The following is a 19,364-nucleotide window of genomic DNA, read 5'->3' as shown; positions in this document are numbered from 1 at the left end:
ACTACAATACACAAACCAGCTTCCCTCTGAATGAACACATTGTGCTGTATTTATGTTTATTCTCTGAAAAATTGTTATTGTACGGAAAATATTATTTAAATACCAGATTTCCTATAATATCCTCCAATATTCTATATGTGCAAGTTGATATGGTATTTGGTTTGCTACAACATTTGCTTTGAAGTAACTTTGAAGATTTGCGCATGCATTTTGAAGCCTCCTGACATAGGCCCTACCACTCCCATTGTTTCACTAGCAGCAATGCTAATGTTGGTTTTAGGGTAACTAAATAAAGAAAACAAATCCATATTTTGGTCATTCTCTTTCAGGATGAATGTCAATAAAATGAAGTATATTTAAAACTTTAGTGTACCGCCCCTTTAAATGACAGTCGTTTGTACCACATAAATAAGATACAATTCATATTTACTTTAACATTCTAAAAATGAAATGATACTACAATCAAATGATGGTACATTTCACTGCATCTATCCGGTGATTGTGACAATTAAAACAATAATAATAATTTCCGCTCTTTAGTACTAATGTGGATCCTACTTTGGAAAAAAGATGCACATTATTTAAGGAAAACATTTCTATTTTAGTTTGACAGAATATGCAAGTTAACTGTATATTTGCTAAAACAGCATTCTGTTTTTGTTCTTTTTTTGATAACATTATTTACATGTCTAATGACGTTTTGATAACATTATTTACATGTCTAATGACGTTTTGATAACATTATTTACATGTCTAATGACGTTTTGATAACATTATTTACATGTCTAATGACGTTTTGATAAGAATTAAGTTTAGATTTGTCTATAATTGTTGCTTTTCCCATAGTTTTTTCTTGGGGTCAAAATGACCCCAGTTGGTAATATAAAATAAATTAATAGAATGAGGGTTGACAGATTATAAGTTTTTAAACATAAGATTTTAACTGAACAGTTACTTTAAGCCTATCAAAACAAAACATTTTATTAATTTGAGTCCCACTTTGGAGAGATATAGCCTACAGTTGTTACATGGTGCACAAGGGACATCTAGTGGACATTTGGATACATTATTCTAAGTTATTTTAATTTATTTCTTCACTCAAAAATCTCCACTCATTTAATGGGTCATAAATTAAAAACACCAATTTCACATCTTCATACAAGGCAGCAATAATGTTTACTATAATAGTCCAGGGTTTCATTTTTCCAAAGCCTATGTGTCTGTGTGTGTTCATGTGTGTGTGTGTGTGTGCGTGCATATGTCTGCGTGCATATGGGGTTCCTTCACCTCTGTAAGGTATAACTAGAGGTATTGACTTTTTTCCATGCCTACATTAACTCTTTGATAGTTGACTTCGATACTTCCCGATACCTTTGGGAATTAATTATAGGAAAGCTGGAGGCTGCTTGAGGATGGTTACTCTGCTGTCTGTGTGTTAAATTGTTACTATGATGCAAGGCAAACATGTGCCATCGTGGCATTCTCTGGCTGTGGGCAACCTAGAGAGATTGATTGGTGAGCTTTCTGTTTTATCAAGGATCAGGGCCACATTCAGTAGACATGGCGCCTCAGGAGAAGTTGCCATTTTCCCCAGAACAATATGCCTCATTACTGGCACACTCACAATAAAGGTGAGACATTGTTTTTCTCTTAGAACACAGCTTACTGTGTGTTATTTAGGCCCCTCAGCAACAACATTGTCTCACTCCATAGCCGTCAGTGGGTATCTTTTCATACTACATGACTGCATACACATATGATTCCCTTAAGTAGATGTTTCTATTATCTATTAATGCAACCATGCCTCATAACATACTTTAATTTATTGACTAAACCATACAGTTGTGCAATTAGAAAAAAGCATGTGATCAGTATCAAGTCAAATTTAACCATCATGTTAAACCACCTTGGTATGCTTTAATGAGCCATTCAAATCTCAAGCTAGATGTGTATGAATGTTTGTCGAGAGAGACTAACGGAATACTTGTGGAGGCTAATGTATACAATATTCAGTGTTTTGTGCTCCAGTGAAGAAGCCTCTGGTCACTTGAGCAGCTAAATGAAAACACACAATATAGTATCACAGAGATAAATTAAACTTTCTGGATTCACTGTATCCCATTCCTCCATTCCACCAACCCCTCCCCCTTGCTCCTGGTCAGTCTCAGACGCTATCGACTGGACCTGTCTGGTCAGCTCATGGGCATGAGCTCTGTCCAACCCTTGGTCTTCACGTACAACAGCAAAGACAAACACAATCAATTGTTCAGTACTGACTCTTGTTTGGCTTCTGTGCTTTTCATATTATTTCTCTATTGTTGTTTTTTCTACTCTCCTCTTGCAAGCAGAGAGGAGAAACAGAAATATATGAGGCCTGAGGATTTGATATTGGTCTGGCTTGTTAAATTGGCCTTGACGGCAGAGTAAATATGTGTATTGCCTTCAAAACCGTCCTTACTGCAGATCTACTAAAGAGCCCTATGGGTCGCTACAACAGCTTATAAGATAATATTCTGTTTGTTTGTTTATTTATTTATTTGAATCAGTGGTCTTCTGTAGCTCAGTTGGTAGAGAATGGCACTTGCTACATCAGGATGGTGTGATCAAATCCCATGGACCACCCATACTTCAAATTTACACTACAGTTCAAAAGTTTGGGGTCATTTAGAAATGTCCATGTTTTTGAAAGAAAAGCACATTTTTTGTCCATTAAAATAACATACAATTTATCAGAAATACTGTGTAGACATTGTTAATGTTGTCAATGACTATTGCAGCTGGAAACTGTTGATTTTCAATGGAATATCTACATAGGTGTACAGAGGCCCATTATCAGCAACCATCACTCCTGTGTCCCAAACAACATTAACAATGTCATCACTGTATTTCTGATCAATTTGATGTTATTTTAATGGTCAAAAATGTGCTTTTCTTTCAATAACATGGACATTTCTAAGTGACCCCAAAGTTTTGAACTGTAGTGTATGTACACATAACTTCCCTTTGAATAAAAGTGTCTGCTAAATGGCATATATTAGAATAGTTGGAAAAGGACCCCCTAAGTAAGCATTTCGCTGTTAGTCCATACCTGTTGCATGTGACAAATAACATTTGATTTCATATTATCTAACAAGATCAGTTGGTCACACAAAATGCGTAAGTACTACATAGACTATTGTGTAGGGTATATAATTACATAGACTATTGTGTAGGGTATATAATTACATAGACTATGTGTAGGGTATATAATTACATAGACTATTGTGTAGGGTATATAATTACATAGACTATGTGTAGGGTATATAATTACATAGACTATGTGTAGGGTATATAATTACATAGACTATTGTGTAGGGTATATAATTACATAGACTATGTGTAGGGTATATAATTACATAGACTATGTGTAGGGTATATAATTACATAGACTATGTGTAGGGTAAATAATTACATAGACTATTGTGTAGTGTATATAATTACATAGACTATGTGTAGGGTATATAATTACATAGACTATGTGTAGGGTATATAATTACATAGACTATGTGTAGGGTATATAATTACATAGACTATGTGTAGGGTAAATAATTACATAGACTATTGTGTAGGGTATATAATTACATAGACTATGTGTAGGGTATATAATTACATCGACTATGTGTAGGGTATACAATTACATAGACTATGTGTAGGGTATATAATTACATAGACTATGTGTAGGGTATATAATTACACAGACTATGTGTAGGGTATATAATTACATAGACTATGTGTAGGGTATATAATTACATAGACGATGGGTATGGTATATAATTACATAGACTATGTGTAGGGTATATAATTACATAGACTATGTGTAGGGTATATATTTAAATAGACTATGGGTATGGTATATAATTACATAGACTATGTGTAGGGTATATATTTACATAGACTATGGGTATGGTATATAATTACATAGACTATGTGTAGGGTATATAATTACATAGACTATGTGTAGGGTATATAATTACATAGACTATGTGTAGGGTATATAATTACATAGACTATGTGTAGGGTATATATTTAAATAGACTATGGGTATGGTATATAATTACATAGACTATGTGTAGGGTATATATTTACATAGACTATGGGTATGGTATATAATTACATAGACTATGTGTAGGGTATATATTTACATAGACTATGGGTATGGTATATATTTACATAGACTATGTGTACTCTTCTTCTGCTTTATTAAATCACACACAAGACATTGTGAAACTTGTAAAGCTCCATAATGATACTGTATGTTCATGCTCTACTGTAGTTTCAACAAGATAGGAGAGACTGTAATTCCCTTTAGCACATTGTATTCCACTAGATGGCGTTATGTCACTGACTATTCACAGTTCTTGCAGCCTTATAGCCCTCTAGCATAAATGCCATTTGAAAGATCAGTCTAAAACAATGTCAACAACTTACTGCCTTAAATTCATATGGGTCAGTATGTATGGTAAGAATCAACTGCTAGTGTACTTGACTCATTGATAAAACTTTGCAGAAACAGGGAGGACCAATCAAGACACTCTTTAAATACCATTATGGATATGACATGTTCAGATGAACATATTCCACCTATGCAATTGAGCAACCAATACATTTAGTTTCATCTCACCTACGTTTAAGACAATTTCTTACAGGGAACATTTTAAGATGTTTCTAGTGCTAACAATTAATAAATTGGACTGTGACCTCTTTTTTTGTTTGACAATCAACATAAATGGTCACTATATCAGTGAAGATAAAGCAAATACTGAAGTCCTCAAAATATCTTTGTTTTAATTTTGAATTAACGGCACCCGAAAAAGGTCAATCCATCCCCTGGCCTATTGGAATCCTTCTGTTATAACAACAGATAAGAAAAAAAGAGGGGTTAAATTGCACTTGGATCTTTTCTTCCTACCGCCATGACCTCACTCTGGGGAAATGGTGGAGATTGTGTGTACCCTGACTCTCAATAATGCTAGACAATGAAGTATTGGCTCGTAACATGCCACAATATAGGACAAGCATAAAGGGCTTAGTAGTTAATAAAGTAGAAAGTCTTCAAATCCATGTCAAAAGATCAGGGGGCCACAGGGACCTTTCATAACACTTATATGTGCAGGTTCAATCGCAGTGAAATGGTTACACTTCCACATTGAACTGGTCCACCCTGACGAGTTCATGTACACCATAGACTTCAAGACCACATTTCTGACAGGATTTCAGGGAACAAGCACTCATTTTGAATGGTTCTTTATTGAAGAATGGAGCTTGATAAACCTGTGGCTTATCAGATGGTGTTTGTACTTAGTGTTGTACTCTGTCATTACTGTAATGTGTTTGGCAGCATACTGTAGCTACATGCTTTTCTGATGCTAATATATTTTAAAATGTTGCATAAAGTGCAATAAGTTGCACTGTTATTTTGTCACCAATTTACTTGAATAAATCATTTAAACAACACCAGTGTAAATTATGTCACAAATGTTACACAATGTTAATAATGTTGCTAATTGAATTAAATAGCTTAAGGAGCACAAACACAGTCTGTCTCGGTAATTAAGTACAGTTTCTCCATCTGCGTTTCACAAACGAAGTCTCTCTTTCTCTCTGGTGAACGTATCCTTTACTCGAACACAGACACTCCTCCAGCATTTCCACCCACTTTGTGAGTCTTTGATCCACATTATTCCAGTTAAAGTTACACCCATGTGCTGCAAGTTGAAACTTTCCTCATTGTTGCTCAGGGAAACCTTATACCCGTGGCGCCTTCTTGCTTTTGTCCTTCCCTTTAGTGACAGAACTCTCTTATGGTGCGGGACAAAAGACTACTCACGACACCATTTTATGATCTCTGTGATGAAACCGTTTCTTCCTTCTTTCATGTTACCTAAATATGTCCCTTTAATCCAAGATGTAATGTCACAGCAACAACATTCACATTCTTTGTATTGTGACATGAATTTTGAAAGCAGCATACGTTGAGCTGAAACAACTACAACTAACAGCCTGAGAAGTGCTTCATACAGTATGAATATTATGATTAAAAAAGTAATCCAAAACAACCTGTCGGTATGTGTGTATGTTTGTGCGTGCGTGCTCGCATGTGTGTACGTGGTTTGCGAAAGACAGACGCACCTGATAGGAACAGATGCAAATAATAATATTATTATTCTTTTTATTTTTTTTACAAAGTTCACTGGATTTTATGGGTCTATTGTGTCCTTGTGTAGCCTTGAACAGGCATTAATGCAGTCTCTGCACCTTCTTGTTAATCAATGTGGACTGTTGACAAAGCTTAACAGCACACAGATTATCTCAAGTCAAACTGTCTGATTCAAACCCCTCATTAGACACTTTGAATGTTTGCATCCAAAGTATCCGAAACCTATAGTTTAGTAAACATTCAATGTGTCTAATGAGTGGTTTAATGGACTCACATAAATGCACTGTTTCCCTCTATGTTGCAGTTCCACTGTAAAGTTAGCTTGGTATGTTTACACAGGATCTCTGCATCTGTCTTTCATAGCCCCGTGGGCCAACTAAAATCGAGTGGAACTAAGATTATCATCCCGCTTCTCAAAGGAGCTTTTCCTTATGCACACCCTCACAGATGTCGACATTTGGTTAGACGGTGTACTGGGAGACGCAGATTAACAGAGTTTGGGCAAGTCTGTTTGTGAATTACAAGGATGGTTACTTAAGTGCAAATAGACCATAGAATGTGTAAGCCTATTTCTGTATTCTGTATCCCTGATTTTTTGCACTTTTTCAGAATTGACCAGCATGAACAAGATGCTTAAGATTGATCTCTATTATCAAATTGAAAGGACACTCTTAGTCAGATTGATAGGCTTTCATATGGAATAACAGATGGTGAGAATATGTCATAATACTATAACATCCAACAGGAATGAATCCATCCCACTGTTGGAGTCAGCTTGTTTAAGAATTGACATAATCTTTATGCAAATTCAAAGAAACAAACAAATAAGCTAGTGAGTACAGTATGTATCTGGGGCAAATATTGATCACCTATAGATTTTGTTGATGTACATCACATTCAAATCAAAGTTTATTGATCACGTACACAGATTTGCAGGTGTCATAGCAGGTGCAGTGAAATGCTTATATTACGAGCTCCAACAGTGCAATAGAATGTATCCAAATACAATACAAATACACAAACAATCCAAAATCTAAACAAGAAATCAAGAAATGGCAGAATGAGTCCAATTAGCAATCCAGACTAGATAAATTAGAGTTATCATCCAGAAATACAGTGGATATATATATATATATATATATATATGTACAGTACCAGTACAGTACCAGTCAAATGTTTTGGCACACTTACTCATTCCAGGGTTTTTATTTACTTAGACTATTTTCTACATTGTAGAATAATAGTGAAGCCATCAAAACTACGAAATAACCCATATGGAAGCATGCAGTAACCAAAAAAGTGTTAAACAATTCAAAGTGTATTTTATATTTGAGATTCTTCAAAGTAGCCACTCTTTGCCTTGATGACAGCTTCGCATAATCTTGGCATTCTCTCAACCAGCTTCATGAGGTAGTCACCTGGAATGCATTTCAATTAACAGGTCATCTCCACCCGGCACAGCCAGGAGAGGACTGGCCACCCCTCAGAGCCTGATTCCTCTCTAGGTTTCTTCCTAGGTTCGTGCGTTTCTAGGGAGTTTTTCCTAGTCACTGTGCTTCTACATCTGCATTACATGCTGTTTGGGGTTTTAGGCTGGGTTTCTGTATAGTGCTTTGTGACATTGGCTGATGTAAAAAGGGCTTGATAAATACATTTCATTGATTGATTGTTAAAAGTTCATTTGTGGAATTTCTTTCCTTCTTATTGTGTTTGAGACAATCAGTTGTGTTGTGACAAGGTAGGGGTGGTATACAGAAGATAACCATATTTGGTAAAAGACCAAGTCCATATTATGGCAAGAACAGCTCAAATAAGCAAAGAGAAATGACAGTCCATCATGACTTTAAGACATGAATGTCAGTCAATATGGAACATTTCAAGAACTTTGAAAGTTTCTTCAAGTGCAGTTACAAAAACCATCAAGCGCTATGATGAAACTGGCTCTCATGAGGACCGCCACAGGATAGGAAGACCCAGAGTTACCTCTGCTGCAGAGGATAAATTCATTAGCATTTACCAGCCTCAGAAATTTCAGGCCAAATAAATGCTTCACAGAGTTCAAGTAACAGACACATCTCAACATTAACTGTTCAGAGGAGACTGTGTGAATCAGGCCTTCATGGTCGAATTGCTGTAAAGAAACCAATACTAAAGAACACCAATAATAAGAAGAGACTTGCTTGGGCCAAGAAACACGAGCAATGGACATTAGACTGGTGGAAATCTGTCCTAACCGCCATGTCTTTGTGAGATGCAGAGTAGGTGAATGAATGATCTCCGCATGTGTGGTTCCCACCGTGAAGCTTGGAGGAGGAGGTGTGATGGTGTTGGGGTGCTTTGCTAGTGACACTGTCTATGATTTATTTAGAATTCAAGGCACACTTAACCAGCATGGCTACCACAGCATTTTGCAATGATACGCCATCCAATCTGGTTTGCGCTTCGTGGGACTATCAATAATTTTTCAACAGGACAATGACCCAACACACCTCCAGGCTATGTAAGGGCTCCCGAATGGCGCAGCAATCTAAGGCACTGCATCTCAGTGCAAACGGCGTCACTACAGTCCCCTGTTCGAATCCAGGCTGTATCACATCCAGCCGTGATTGGGAGTCCCATATGGCGGCACACAATTGGTCCAGGTTTGGCCGGGGTAGGCCATCATTGTAAACAATATTTTTTTCTTAACTGACTTGCCTAGTTAAATGAAGGTTAAATAAAAAAAATATACAAATTTAAAAAGTGCTTTTTGACCAAGAAGAAGAGTGATGGAATGCTGCATCATATGACCTCGACAATCACCTGACCTATTCCAAATTGTGATGGTTTGGAATGAGTTGCACCACAGAGTGAAGGAAAAGCAACCAACAAGTTCTCAGCATGTATGGGAAATCCTTCAAGACGGTTTGAAAAGCATTCCAGGTGTAGCAGGTTGAGAGAATACCAAGAGTGTGCAGAGCTGTCATCAAGGCAAAGGCGGGCTACTTTTAATAATTATTTCATCGTTTTGATGTCTTCACTATTATTTTACAAAATAGAAAATAGTACAAATAAAGTAAAACCCTTGAATGAGTAGGTGTATCCAAACGTTTGACTGGTGCTGTATATGTGATGTGTATAGACAGTATATACAGTGCCTTCAGAAAGTATTCACACCCCTAGACTTTTGTTGCATTACAGCCTGATATTAACATTGATTACATTTAGATATTTTTGGGGTGACTGACCTACACACAATACCTCATAATGTCAAATTGGAATGATGTTTTCACATTTTTTACAAATGAATAAAACATGAAAAGGTGAAATGTCTTGTGTCAATAAGTATTCAACCCCATTGTTATGGCAAGCCTAACTAAGTTAATAAGTAAAAATGTGCTTTACAAGTCACATAACAAGGTGCATGGACTGACTCTGTGCAATAATAGTGCTTAACATGATTTTGAATGACTACCTCATCTCTACAACACACATAAAAAATAATCTGTAAGATTCAACCACAAAGACCAGGTAGGTTTTCCAATTCCTCGCAAAGAAGGGCACCTATTGGTAGATACAAATAAAAAAAGCTGGCATTGAATATCGCTTTGAGCATGGTGAATTTAATAATTACAGTTTGGATGGTGTATTAATACACTCATTACTACACAGATACAGGCATCCTTCCTAACCCAGTTGACAGAGAGGAAGGGAAACACTCAGGGATTTCACCATCAGGCCAATGGTGACTATAAAACAGTTAGAAAGTTTAATGTCTGTGATAGGAGAAAACTGAGTATGGATCAATAACATTGTAGTTACTCCACAGTACTAACCTAAATGACAGAGTGAAAATAAGGAAGCTTGTACAGAATAAAAATATTCCAAACATGCATTTTGTTTGCAACAAGGCACTAAAGTAATTCTTTTTAAAAATGTGGCAAAGCAATTAACTTTTTGTCCTGAATACTAAATGTTATTTTTGGGGCAAATACAATACACATTACTGAGTATCACTCTCAATATTTTCAAGGATAGTGGTAGCTGCATCATGTTATGGGTATGCTTATAATTGTTATGGGCTGGGTAGCTTTTCAGGATAAAAAAGAAACGGACTGGAGCTAAGCACAGGATAATCCTAGAGGAAAACCTGGTTCAGTCTGCTTTTCACCAGACACAGTGAGATGAATTCATGTTTCAGCAGGACAATAACTTAAAACACAAGGCCAAATCTACACTGGAGTTGCTTACCAAGAATCCAGTGGTGTTCATGAGTGGCCGAGTTACATTTTTTACTTAAATATACTTGAAAATATATGGCAAGACCTGAAAATGGATGTCTAGCAATGATGAACAACCAATTGACAGTGCTTAAAGAATTTTGAAAACAATCATGGGAAAATGTTGCACAATCCAGTTGTTAAAAGCTCTTAGAGCAGTGGTTCTCAATCCTGGTCCTGAGGACCCAAAGGGTGCACATTTTTGTTTTTGCCCTAGCACTACACACCTGATTCAAATCATCAAAGCCTTTTGATGAGCTGATAATTTGAATCAGCTGTGTAGTGCTGGGGCAAAAATAAAAATGTGCACCCCATTGGGCCCCCGGGACCAGGATTGAGAACCAGTGTCTTAGAGACTTACACAGGAAGACTCTGCAAAGTATTGACTCATGGGTGTGAATGCTTATGTAAATTATATATCTCTGTATTTCATTTTCAATACATTTGCAACAATTTCTATAAACATGTTTTCACTATGTCATTATGGGGTATTGTGTGTAGATGGTAGATTTTTTAACAATGTAATCCATTTTTTATTCAGTCTGTAACACAACAACATGTGGAATAAGTCGAGGGGTATGCAGGCACTGTAATTTGAAGGCACTGTAATATGGGAAAAAATTGTATGGACAGTAGTTGGCACATTAGGATGAGCTATGTTGAGAAAACAGTATATGCATACACAGTGAGTAAACAATAGTATATAAACAGAATGTGAGGTGGCCAGTGTTCAATGACTATATACACGGGGTATGAAGTATTCTTCCCAGAGAGCTCCTGAATGTTTTTCCTTCTCTTCCCATGTCCCTCTGCTGCTGCTGCTACTGCTGCTGCATGCCGTGGAAAGTAGGCCAAGTGAGCACCAGGGCGTTGCTTTTTTAAGATGATCAGTTTGCCAGTGTGTGTTTGTGTGTGTGCTCAGGATGGCTATTCATGTGGCTTGACTCTGTAGAACAAAGAGCAGCATTATACAATTTGCACCACATCCAATAGCAAGGGGAAAGGATAGGTTGGAAAATAGGGACTGAGCTCTTACACATAGATTGAAAAAAACTGTCTTGTGTTGTAATTTCATTTACCTCCAACGTTTTACCCTTTTGTTGCAGCAAAAAAGGTTCCTAGCCAGTAACACTCATCTGCACTCTGCAGGAGAATCCTGAAGGTGGGATTATTTTTAGTTTTGCTGTGCTGTTTTCACCTTGACCACGTCTCTGTCTTCTGACATTATCATTATCATTCCTGGTCATAAAAACACTTCCATTTCAGCTTTAATTTCAGCTTTCTTGCGCTGTAGGTGTTTATCATTTGAGCTGTTTTGAATTGTATTATGGCTCTGATAAGGCTGAGACCTTTCCATTGTGTGTCTTTGTGTTTTTCTATTAAATCTTTATTGAATTAAAGTTAATCTCACCATTTAACAAAAAGGTACAATCACAGAATTGAGTATCATGTGCGAAACAAACAGCTATCGATTAAATGGTGCAACCATGGTTGAGTATGAAAGACAAACTGAATGCACCATTTGACAGAAGCTTCGATGTAGATTTAAGAAAACATCTAGGATTAAGGGTTGAAGTTCTCATACGATTTTATTATTTCCCCCGATTGAATTAATCTAACAAGATGCCCATGACTATAAACTAACTGAAGATCAACCTGTGGATATCAGCTGAAGAACATTGGACTTCTAGCGAGCCATACTGTCACATCCTCTGCACACCCAGTACATTTCAAGTATGGTTACTTTTTCCAAATTTAAATGACTGTAAGTGTTGTTCGGGTCTGTGTATATCTGTGGTGATAAGTGGTCTGGTGATACAGAGTACCCGAATAGCCTCCTGTTAAGAGCGTTCATAGAGTGCCTTGTGAATCTTCTCTGAAAACTGAACTCTAAATTCCTTCCTAAAATCTTTGAGAATTTTGCACACTCCTGTAGGTGGGGCAATATCACCATAGAACAGCTAGTCAATCAAGTGGCTCAATGAGCAAAACAAGGATCTCTAGATTCTAAGAGGGAACCCTACCCAAAACATGGCAGCATCTCTTTGGCAAAAGGACTGTAAATGCGTTGTTGGCATGTACTGTATGTCTGAGTTCTCGATTGGCAATGGAAGTTATTATTTGAGTATGAGTTTTTCATTGTTTATTGCAGATGAGTAAAAACAGGTTTGAAGTTGACTAGTACCTATACTATCTACACTATTGTTCATAAATAAATCGAAATAACTGAAAGGACAACTTTGTTGTGTGACAATTTCAGATGTAGGGCCTACGCCTAATTCTAGTGATGGGAATTTTTCAAAATGAGATTTTAGAGCGGTGTAAATAGGGAATGGGCATGCTGTTTTTTGGGGCTCAATTTCCATGGGATATTTTAGATGTTAATAGCCCTGAAGTGGTCTCGGTTTCTTATTTAATTTCTCTCGCCTTTTTAAAATGTGAATCGCCCGCAGACTGCGCCGCGAGGCTCTAAACCGCACAGCAACTCTCTCATCATTTCCAGCAGAATGGAAATGCAAATTGTGCACGCGGCGAATGACAGAACTCACCATTGCACATAATTAACAAGACCACTCTCAACTAAAGTTGGTGAGAAAGATGTGACCTCGCTGTGTCAATGTAAAATGCTACATATAATAATAATAATAATAATAATAATAATAATAATAATAATAATAATAATAATAATAATAATAATACATTTTACACTCAAATAGTCTCAATACATTTTTCAGATTTGAGATTCAATCGAACTGGCAGTGCACATTTTACGAAGTTTTATAAAACCCATGTTTTCGAGTGACAAAATAAAATTGGCATATGTTTTTGGGTGTTGTGTTGAAATAGACTCCTCTTATAGATGCCTCCATTTTCTGTACTAAACAGGTGTGTATGAACAATAATTTGTAGGCCTATTCAAAGAAAGACAAACTATTACAATGAATTTAATCGAATCCATTCTCCTTTGCATAAAATTGTCCGGGACGATTCAAACTCTGCTCATTCTGTTGGCGTGAAAAATGAATATTCGATTAATTGCATCACTGAGGAGAACAGCTGCCCCCAATCGACACATGATCTCCACTGTAACCAACGAGGGGCGCTGTCTATTAACTCTATCCTATGTTGCATCTCCCAGTCTTCCGATATCTTCATCTAATTTCTCTCTAAAATGCTGAACATTTTGTTAGGTTAAACTAATAAAAAAATGTGGGGAACGTGCTCAGAATTTGGTTTCCAGATGTCTGAAATGTGGGCCTAAATGTAGGCCATATGTGTTTTCGTTATGCCATTCAATGCATATTTTCTTATGAATTATTATTTAATTGTCAATCATAATATAGTACTTATGCCCAATGTTTTTATTAGGTTATCTGCATACGTGAGGCCTACTCCTTTATGTCATATCATATTGACTTTTAAACAGATGGTCTACATGAAGTCTACAATGTAAGGCAAATAATTATGCTACAAGTGACATGTCTATAAAGATTTCGTTTTCATATGTATTTAACCAATAAAGCAATGAAGGACATGCCGATGTAAATGTGAACTCCTTGCAATTTTGAAATGAATTTTCTATTTCAACTTTATAAACATAAAATTATTCAATAAAATAAAAGAGCATATTATTCAATAGGTTTTATCGGTTAGTCTATATTTCTATTTCTAAACTAATTCATAGGTGGGGTGTTAATTGCGCCTATATTTGACACTTTAGACTGTTTTAACACAAACTAATGCATGGATTTTGTACATGTTTATTACACGCATTTGTTATAATAAAAATACTGAAAGTTCACAAAGGTGGCTTATCCTTTAATCAATCAAGTTAAAAGATGATGGCTAATCAATGCATGTGATTATAATAGTTGTCCTAAAGTCCATGCCGTCCAGGACAGCTGGGCAGTGGCCGTCTGACTTTGTCTTGACATCTGGGAAGCCCGCTGGCCTGTGGCACGTGCATCGGCTGATGTCGCCATTTACATGTAAATTTACTGAGATCATGAGGGCCTCGCCCCGTAAATTCGTACCAAAAAAGAAGACGTCACCCTTGACACGGTCTTAGAAGTCAATGGAACAAAAGAGCCACGCGCCAATGATCTGAAGAAATTCAGCTTCATCAGCTTCATATCTTGGCCATCACATTGTTATAATGTGATCATTTCAATATGATCAGTAAAGAAGGCCATATTCTCAATAATGTATGATGAAGATTTTTTAAGGACTCTTGTCTTCAAGAATCTTGTCTTCACTTACCTTCAATGTGGTAGGCCTATATGCCACAATAAATGTTGTTCGAATATGCAGAAAATGGTTGTAGCCTGTGTGACAAGTTGATTAAGACAAATTGATTGATAGAAATAATAGAGAAATAATAAATATCAGATTCTTCATCCATAAACTTTACACATTGTTATAAAATAGGAGATCAACACAGAACATTATTTTATTTGGAACGTGTGATTGTAATATTTTCCTAATGATGGCGAGCGCATTTTTTCACGATTTAAGCCCACAGTGCAGATGATCCCGGAGAATGAGTCGAGACGGATTTAGGCTCCTCGCATGTGTGGAGCAGCTGACTGCCCCTCGCCACGTCCAGATGGCTTTTGAACACAGATTTGCATTCATTTTCCTTTAATGTCTTCTGAAATAGCGGGGCAGCTGCATTTGTTGTCAAATACGGTTTAAAGCCCCCTTTCAGGACATCATCGTTACCTACGTGACGGGTGTGGAGATCCATTTTCCCTCTCCAGTCAACAATATCAGATCTAAGAGGATTTGTCTCAAAGTCTCCTAATTTGATAATCTGATTTAAATCGCATTGGTGCGTGTAATTAGGGGTTAAGTTCTAATAAACGACTTGAAGCCATGTTAAAAAAAACACAGTATGGCTAGGCCAAAGTTCTGTAAAGAAAGATAGGTTGACAATCTCAAATGAACAGACAAATTTGTCCCGTTCCGCTCCTCAGCCTGTTTTATATTTGTGTTCATGGAAGTGCCAAGTATTACAGCAAAAAAACGTATTAATGGAGCATTTACCTTCATGCCTTCTAAAAATATGTGGTGTTTTGACGCACATATAAGGATATATCTTATTATACAGAGTGGCAATAAGGCAATAGATCTTGAAAAGAGGTGAAAGCAACAGATTATTATTCATTTATCTTTGGCAGCAGCCATTAACCCTCAGCACCAGATGGATAGATTGCTGAGGATATAGGCTACACCTCTTCCTCTCTCCTCCCCCCCATTTCCCCCTTCACCTATTTGCCCTCAATAATGTGAAGGGTTTTCTGAATACAAGGCTCGGACATTGTCTCTCCCCCAATCAATCAAACCATTACACTACATATGACTTCTACTGTCATGAGATGAAAATAAAGATACCTTATGGTCCGAGTATGTTTTATACAAGGCAATCCGGATCTTCATCACATTAGAGGTCAGGGAATATAAATTAAATTAAATTACACTCATTATGCTTTCTTGATTAATATTGTTTTGGAACACACGTAAATGACTGGTGGTCAATTTCCAAAAAAAACGAAAAACTTTTTCTCTGCATGGGAGTGAATAACAACCCGAGGCTTTGTTAGTATTTTAATATCTGCATAGCAGTGAAATACACTCAGTTTACGGATTAGACCTTATTCCTATCGAGATTCTTAGAGATTCTTTGATTAAACAATATAGGCTAAATGTGAGATTAAACAAAGATAAGACAATCATTTTAACATATTATTTTCTAAAACATGATTTATATAGGCATAACATATGCCTATTAAATGTTTTTTGTTAGCATAGCCCACATTAGTGAATTCACTGCCGGCCATATCAATCTTATGTGTCATAATACTTCTAATTAAATAACCTAATAAAAATATGAAAATGTCTAATTACAAATCTTCTAAAAAATATGTGCAGGCCTACCATAAGCACGCGTTCACAATAGACAAATGACCATAACAGGAATAGGTTTTTAATGTAGTGAATGAATGTTGTGTGATGGTCACACCTCGTTGAATTCATATCATTGAAGAAAAAAAATCAACTCACCACATTGCAAGAGAAAAGTAGAGCGAGTGTTCTCAGGTTGCTTCTATAGGCTAATACTCGAACAGTCAAGCGCCACTGCTTGACAGGAATCGTCAGAGCTCCATATATGGTAAAAGCCACGCCCCATGAGCGTCATTTTCTGACTGAGTCTCTCCCGTGGGTTTAGAGTTTTGGCTCCCGGGAAAGATTTCAGTCCTCGGGGAAAGAGGGCTTAGTTTTGCATGTTCCCTTCCATCCTGCAACGACGCGAAAGGCCCCTTATCCACCTCTCCTGTGTACCGGGAACACCTCCACGGTGACCAGCTTCTGCGTGTGCTTGTCTTTTGGAGAAGCAGCACCTTTCAATACCAGGAGTGGTTTATTCAAGTGTCCTGAAGGTTTTGGATGTGGTGCTTCAGGGATGTCGCTACTTTGAGAGCATCATCCACACACAAACAACAGCTATCGAATTTTTCTGTGAATAAGCACAACAAAAAGAAGGAACAATAGCCACTGAAAAAGCCTAGTCTGTTGAACAAGTCACTTTTCCAGTCTGTGGACTCCACACCAACTAAGTAGAGTACTTTGAGAATTGTTCACATCGCTGCAACCCAGGACGGATTGAAAAGGGAGGCGAGACCTGTGGACCTGGTTTTCCCCTTGCAAGGCTCAGACGGCATTTACGACTTATCCCGTAAACCCTCAAGGATAACACGTTTGGACGTTTATTTACCGAATTTCACAGGAGGCTCTTTGCACGTAAATTGTTCTAAATGTTTGGGATTCAGGAAACTATATCGCGGGGTGGGACAACGATGAAGGAGGAACCGCTGGGTGGGCTGAATTCTGTCCGCTCATGGATGCACACAGCTGGGGTGGTGGATGCGAACACAGCCGCCCAAAGGTACGCATGCCAAATCATCTGATTTTCTCACGCATTTCTCATATCGACCCTCAATCCCCTCAATACTCTGTATCAATTACGGTCTCCCAATGTCCCCCTTCGGCTCTCCCCTCTTTCATTACATCAGATTACCCTTATTGTGACAAATCAAGAAATCTCTCGTACTCAAACGTGCTTCCACATCTCCACTGTTTTCATTAGCTCCATCATCTGTCTCCCGTGTCTGATACTTAACCGAGATGGTCTCTTGTTTTCTTCCTGCAGTGGTGTTGGCTTGGCACGGGCACATTATGAAAAGCAGCCACCTTCCAACCTCAGAAAATCCAATTTTTTCCATTTCGTCCTGGCACTGTATGACAGACAGGGTCAACCCGTGGAGATCGAAAGGACAGCTTATGTGGACTTTGTGGAGAAAGATAAAGTAAGCGCTTCATGAGAATATCGTTTATTGAATTTCATAATCTTTACTTTGAAATGAACTTGACGTACATAGAGATGGCTGTGGGTCAATAAAGCAGGTCACGTGCAATATCGATTTTTAACCCTCATTCGTTGATGATAGGAGCGTGGTTGTAAGTCTTATTTTTGACAAATTATACATTTAAAATGATGAAGTATCAGCTAGATAGATGATAGATAGATAGATAGATAGATAGATAGATAGATAGATAGATAGATAGATAGATAGATAGATAGATAGATAGATAGATAGATAGATAGATAGATAGATAGATAGATAGATAGATAGATGCTTTATTTTCAGCTGACCATCATCTATCTCAATGTTGGTTATTTTCAGGAACCAAACAGTGAAAAAACTAACAATGGGATACACTACAAACTACAATTGTTGTACAGCAATGGTGAGTGAAACAATTATTTAGATAAATTCAATATTACCCAAAAGATAAAGCCTATAAATAATAGTAATAATAATAACAATGATGATGGTGATGATGATGATGATGATGATGATTATTATTATTTTTGTAATCATCATCACCATCATCGTTATCATCCCTATTATCATTTACAATTAATTTATTTTCTAAATCATTGTTTAAATATCCAGGTAAAATCATTTATGATGCAGATTATAGATGATAAATGTTCTGAGTAAAAAAAATATATATATTTAAAAAAATAAAATATATATATATATATTTATATACTTTATATTAATGATTTTTTATTTTATCATCAGCATTCATGTACATCTCACACAGCCCTACACCTTTGCCTAAGCTTGTTATATTCCTTCCCCAGGCGTCAGAACAGAACAGGATCTTTTCATACGGTTAATCGACTCCATGACGAAGCAGGTAAACTACCTTTACTCTTATATTCATACAGCTTGCTTACACGAGAAACATTGCTTTTTCTATACATCACCTGCATTGTGCAAATCTCCACAACCTGTGCAATTCATCACACATGCGTATGAGATGGGTTTTCTTTATGCAATCGTGCATTGACTGAAATGGCTTTATATATAGATTGCGTGTTGGCCTATATCCTGTTTTTGCGCGACACATAAGTAAAATGAATCAATCATTAAGTTACCATTAATTTAGCCTACAATTGTGTACCTATACAATATAAATTATGATTGTTGGTTTGTAATGTCGTTACTTTCTTCCGATAATGATATAATGCATTTTTAAAATCCTATTTATTAAAAAATATATAAGATATGATAGGCTATTGTAAAATAAAGTAGGCCTGGGCTATTTTATTGATATGGAGTAACAAGTAGTCGTGTTGTCTTGTTGAGTCCCTTATTCTAATCTGTGATTTTTAGGCATGTTGCTAAGCTTGACCCATGACCCATATTAAACACATATAATGTTTGGGAAGAGTTTTTGAAAAAGCTCACGTAGCTGAAACACTTTCACTCGTAGAACAATTCACGAAATTAAACCCCAAATCTCATCACATGATGTTAACTAGGGAAAAAAGAAAA

At 36.8% G+C, this 19,364-nt stretch overlaps 1 protein-coding gene across 8 annotated transcripts in view; it reads left to right on the top strand.

The window, feature by feature from the left end:
* Positions 1–16,709: 16,709 nt before the first annotated feature.
* LOC109898858 (transcription factor COE3) overlaps positions 16,710–19,364 on the top strand; it is a 72,208-nt gene continuing 69,553 nt past the window's right edge. For 4 of the 8 annotated variants that reach the window (XM_031835691.1, XM_031835686.1, XM_031835688.1 and 1 more), the window contains exons 1-4: positions 17,271–17,401; positions 17,666–17,822; positions 18,201–18,264; positions 18,668–18,723. In XM_031835691.1, the coding sequence (XP_031691551.1) occupies positions 17,271–17,401; positions 17,666–17,822; positions 18,201–18,264; positions 18,668–18,723 (408 nt within the window). Of the gene's footprint in view, positions 17,402–17,665; positions 17,823–18,200; positions 18,265–18,667; positions 18,724–19,364 lie in introns of all 8 variants that reach the window. The other 4 variants (XM_031835693.1, XM_020493919.2, XM_031835690.1 and 1 more) reach the window with 3 other exon arrangements.

This window comes from Oncorhynchus kisutch, linkage group LG11 (assembly GCF_002021735.2).
Source record: "Oncorhynchus kisutch isolate 150728-3 linkage group LG11, Okis_V2, whole genome shotgun sequence".
In the NCBI taxonomy this organism is placed as follows: Eukaryota; Metazoa; Chordata; class Actinopteri; order Salmoniformes; family Salmonidae; genus Oncorhynchus; species Oncorhynchus kisutch.
This window is presented reverse-complemented; position numbering and strand designations above follow the sequence as displayed.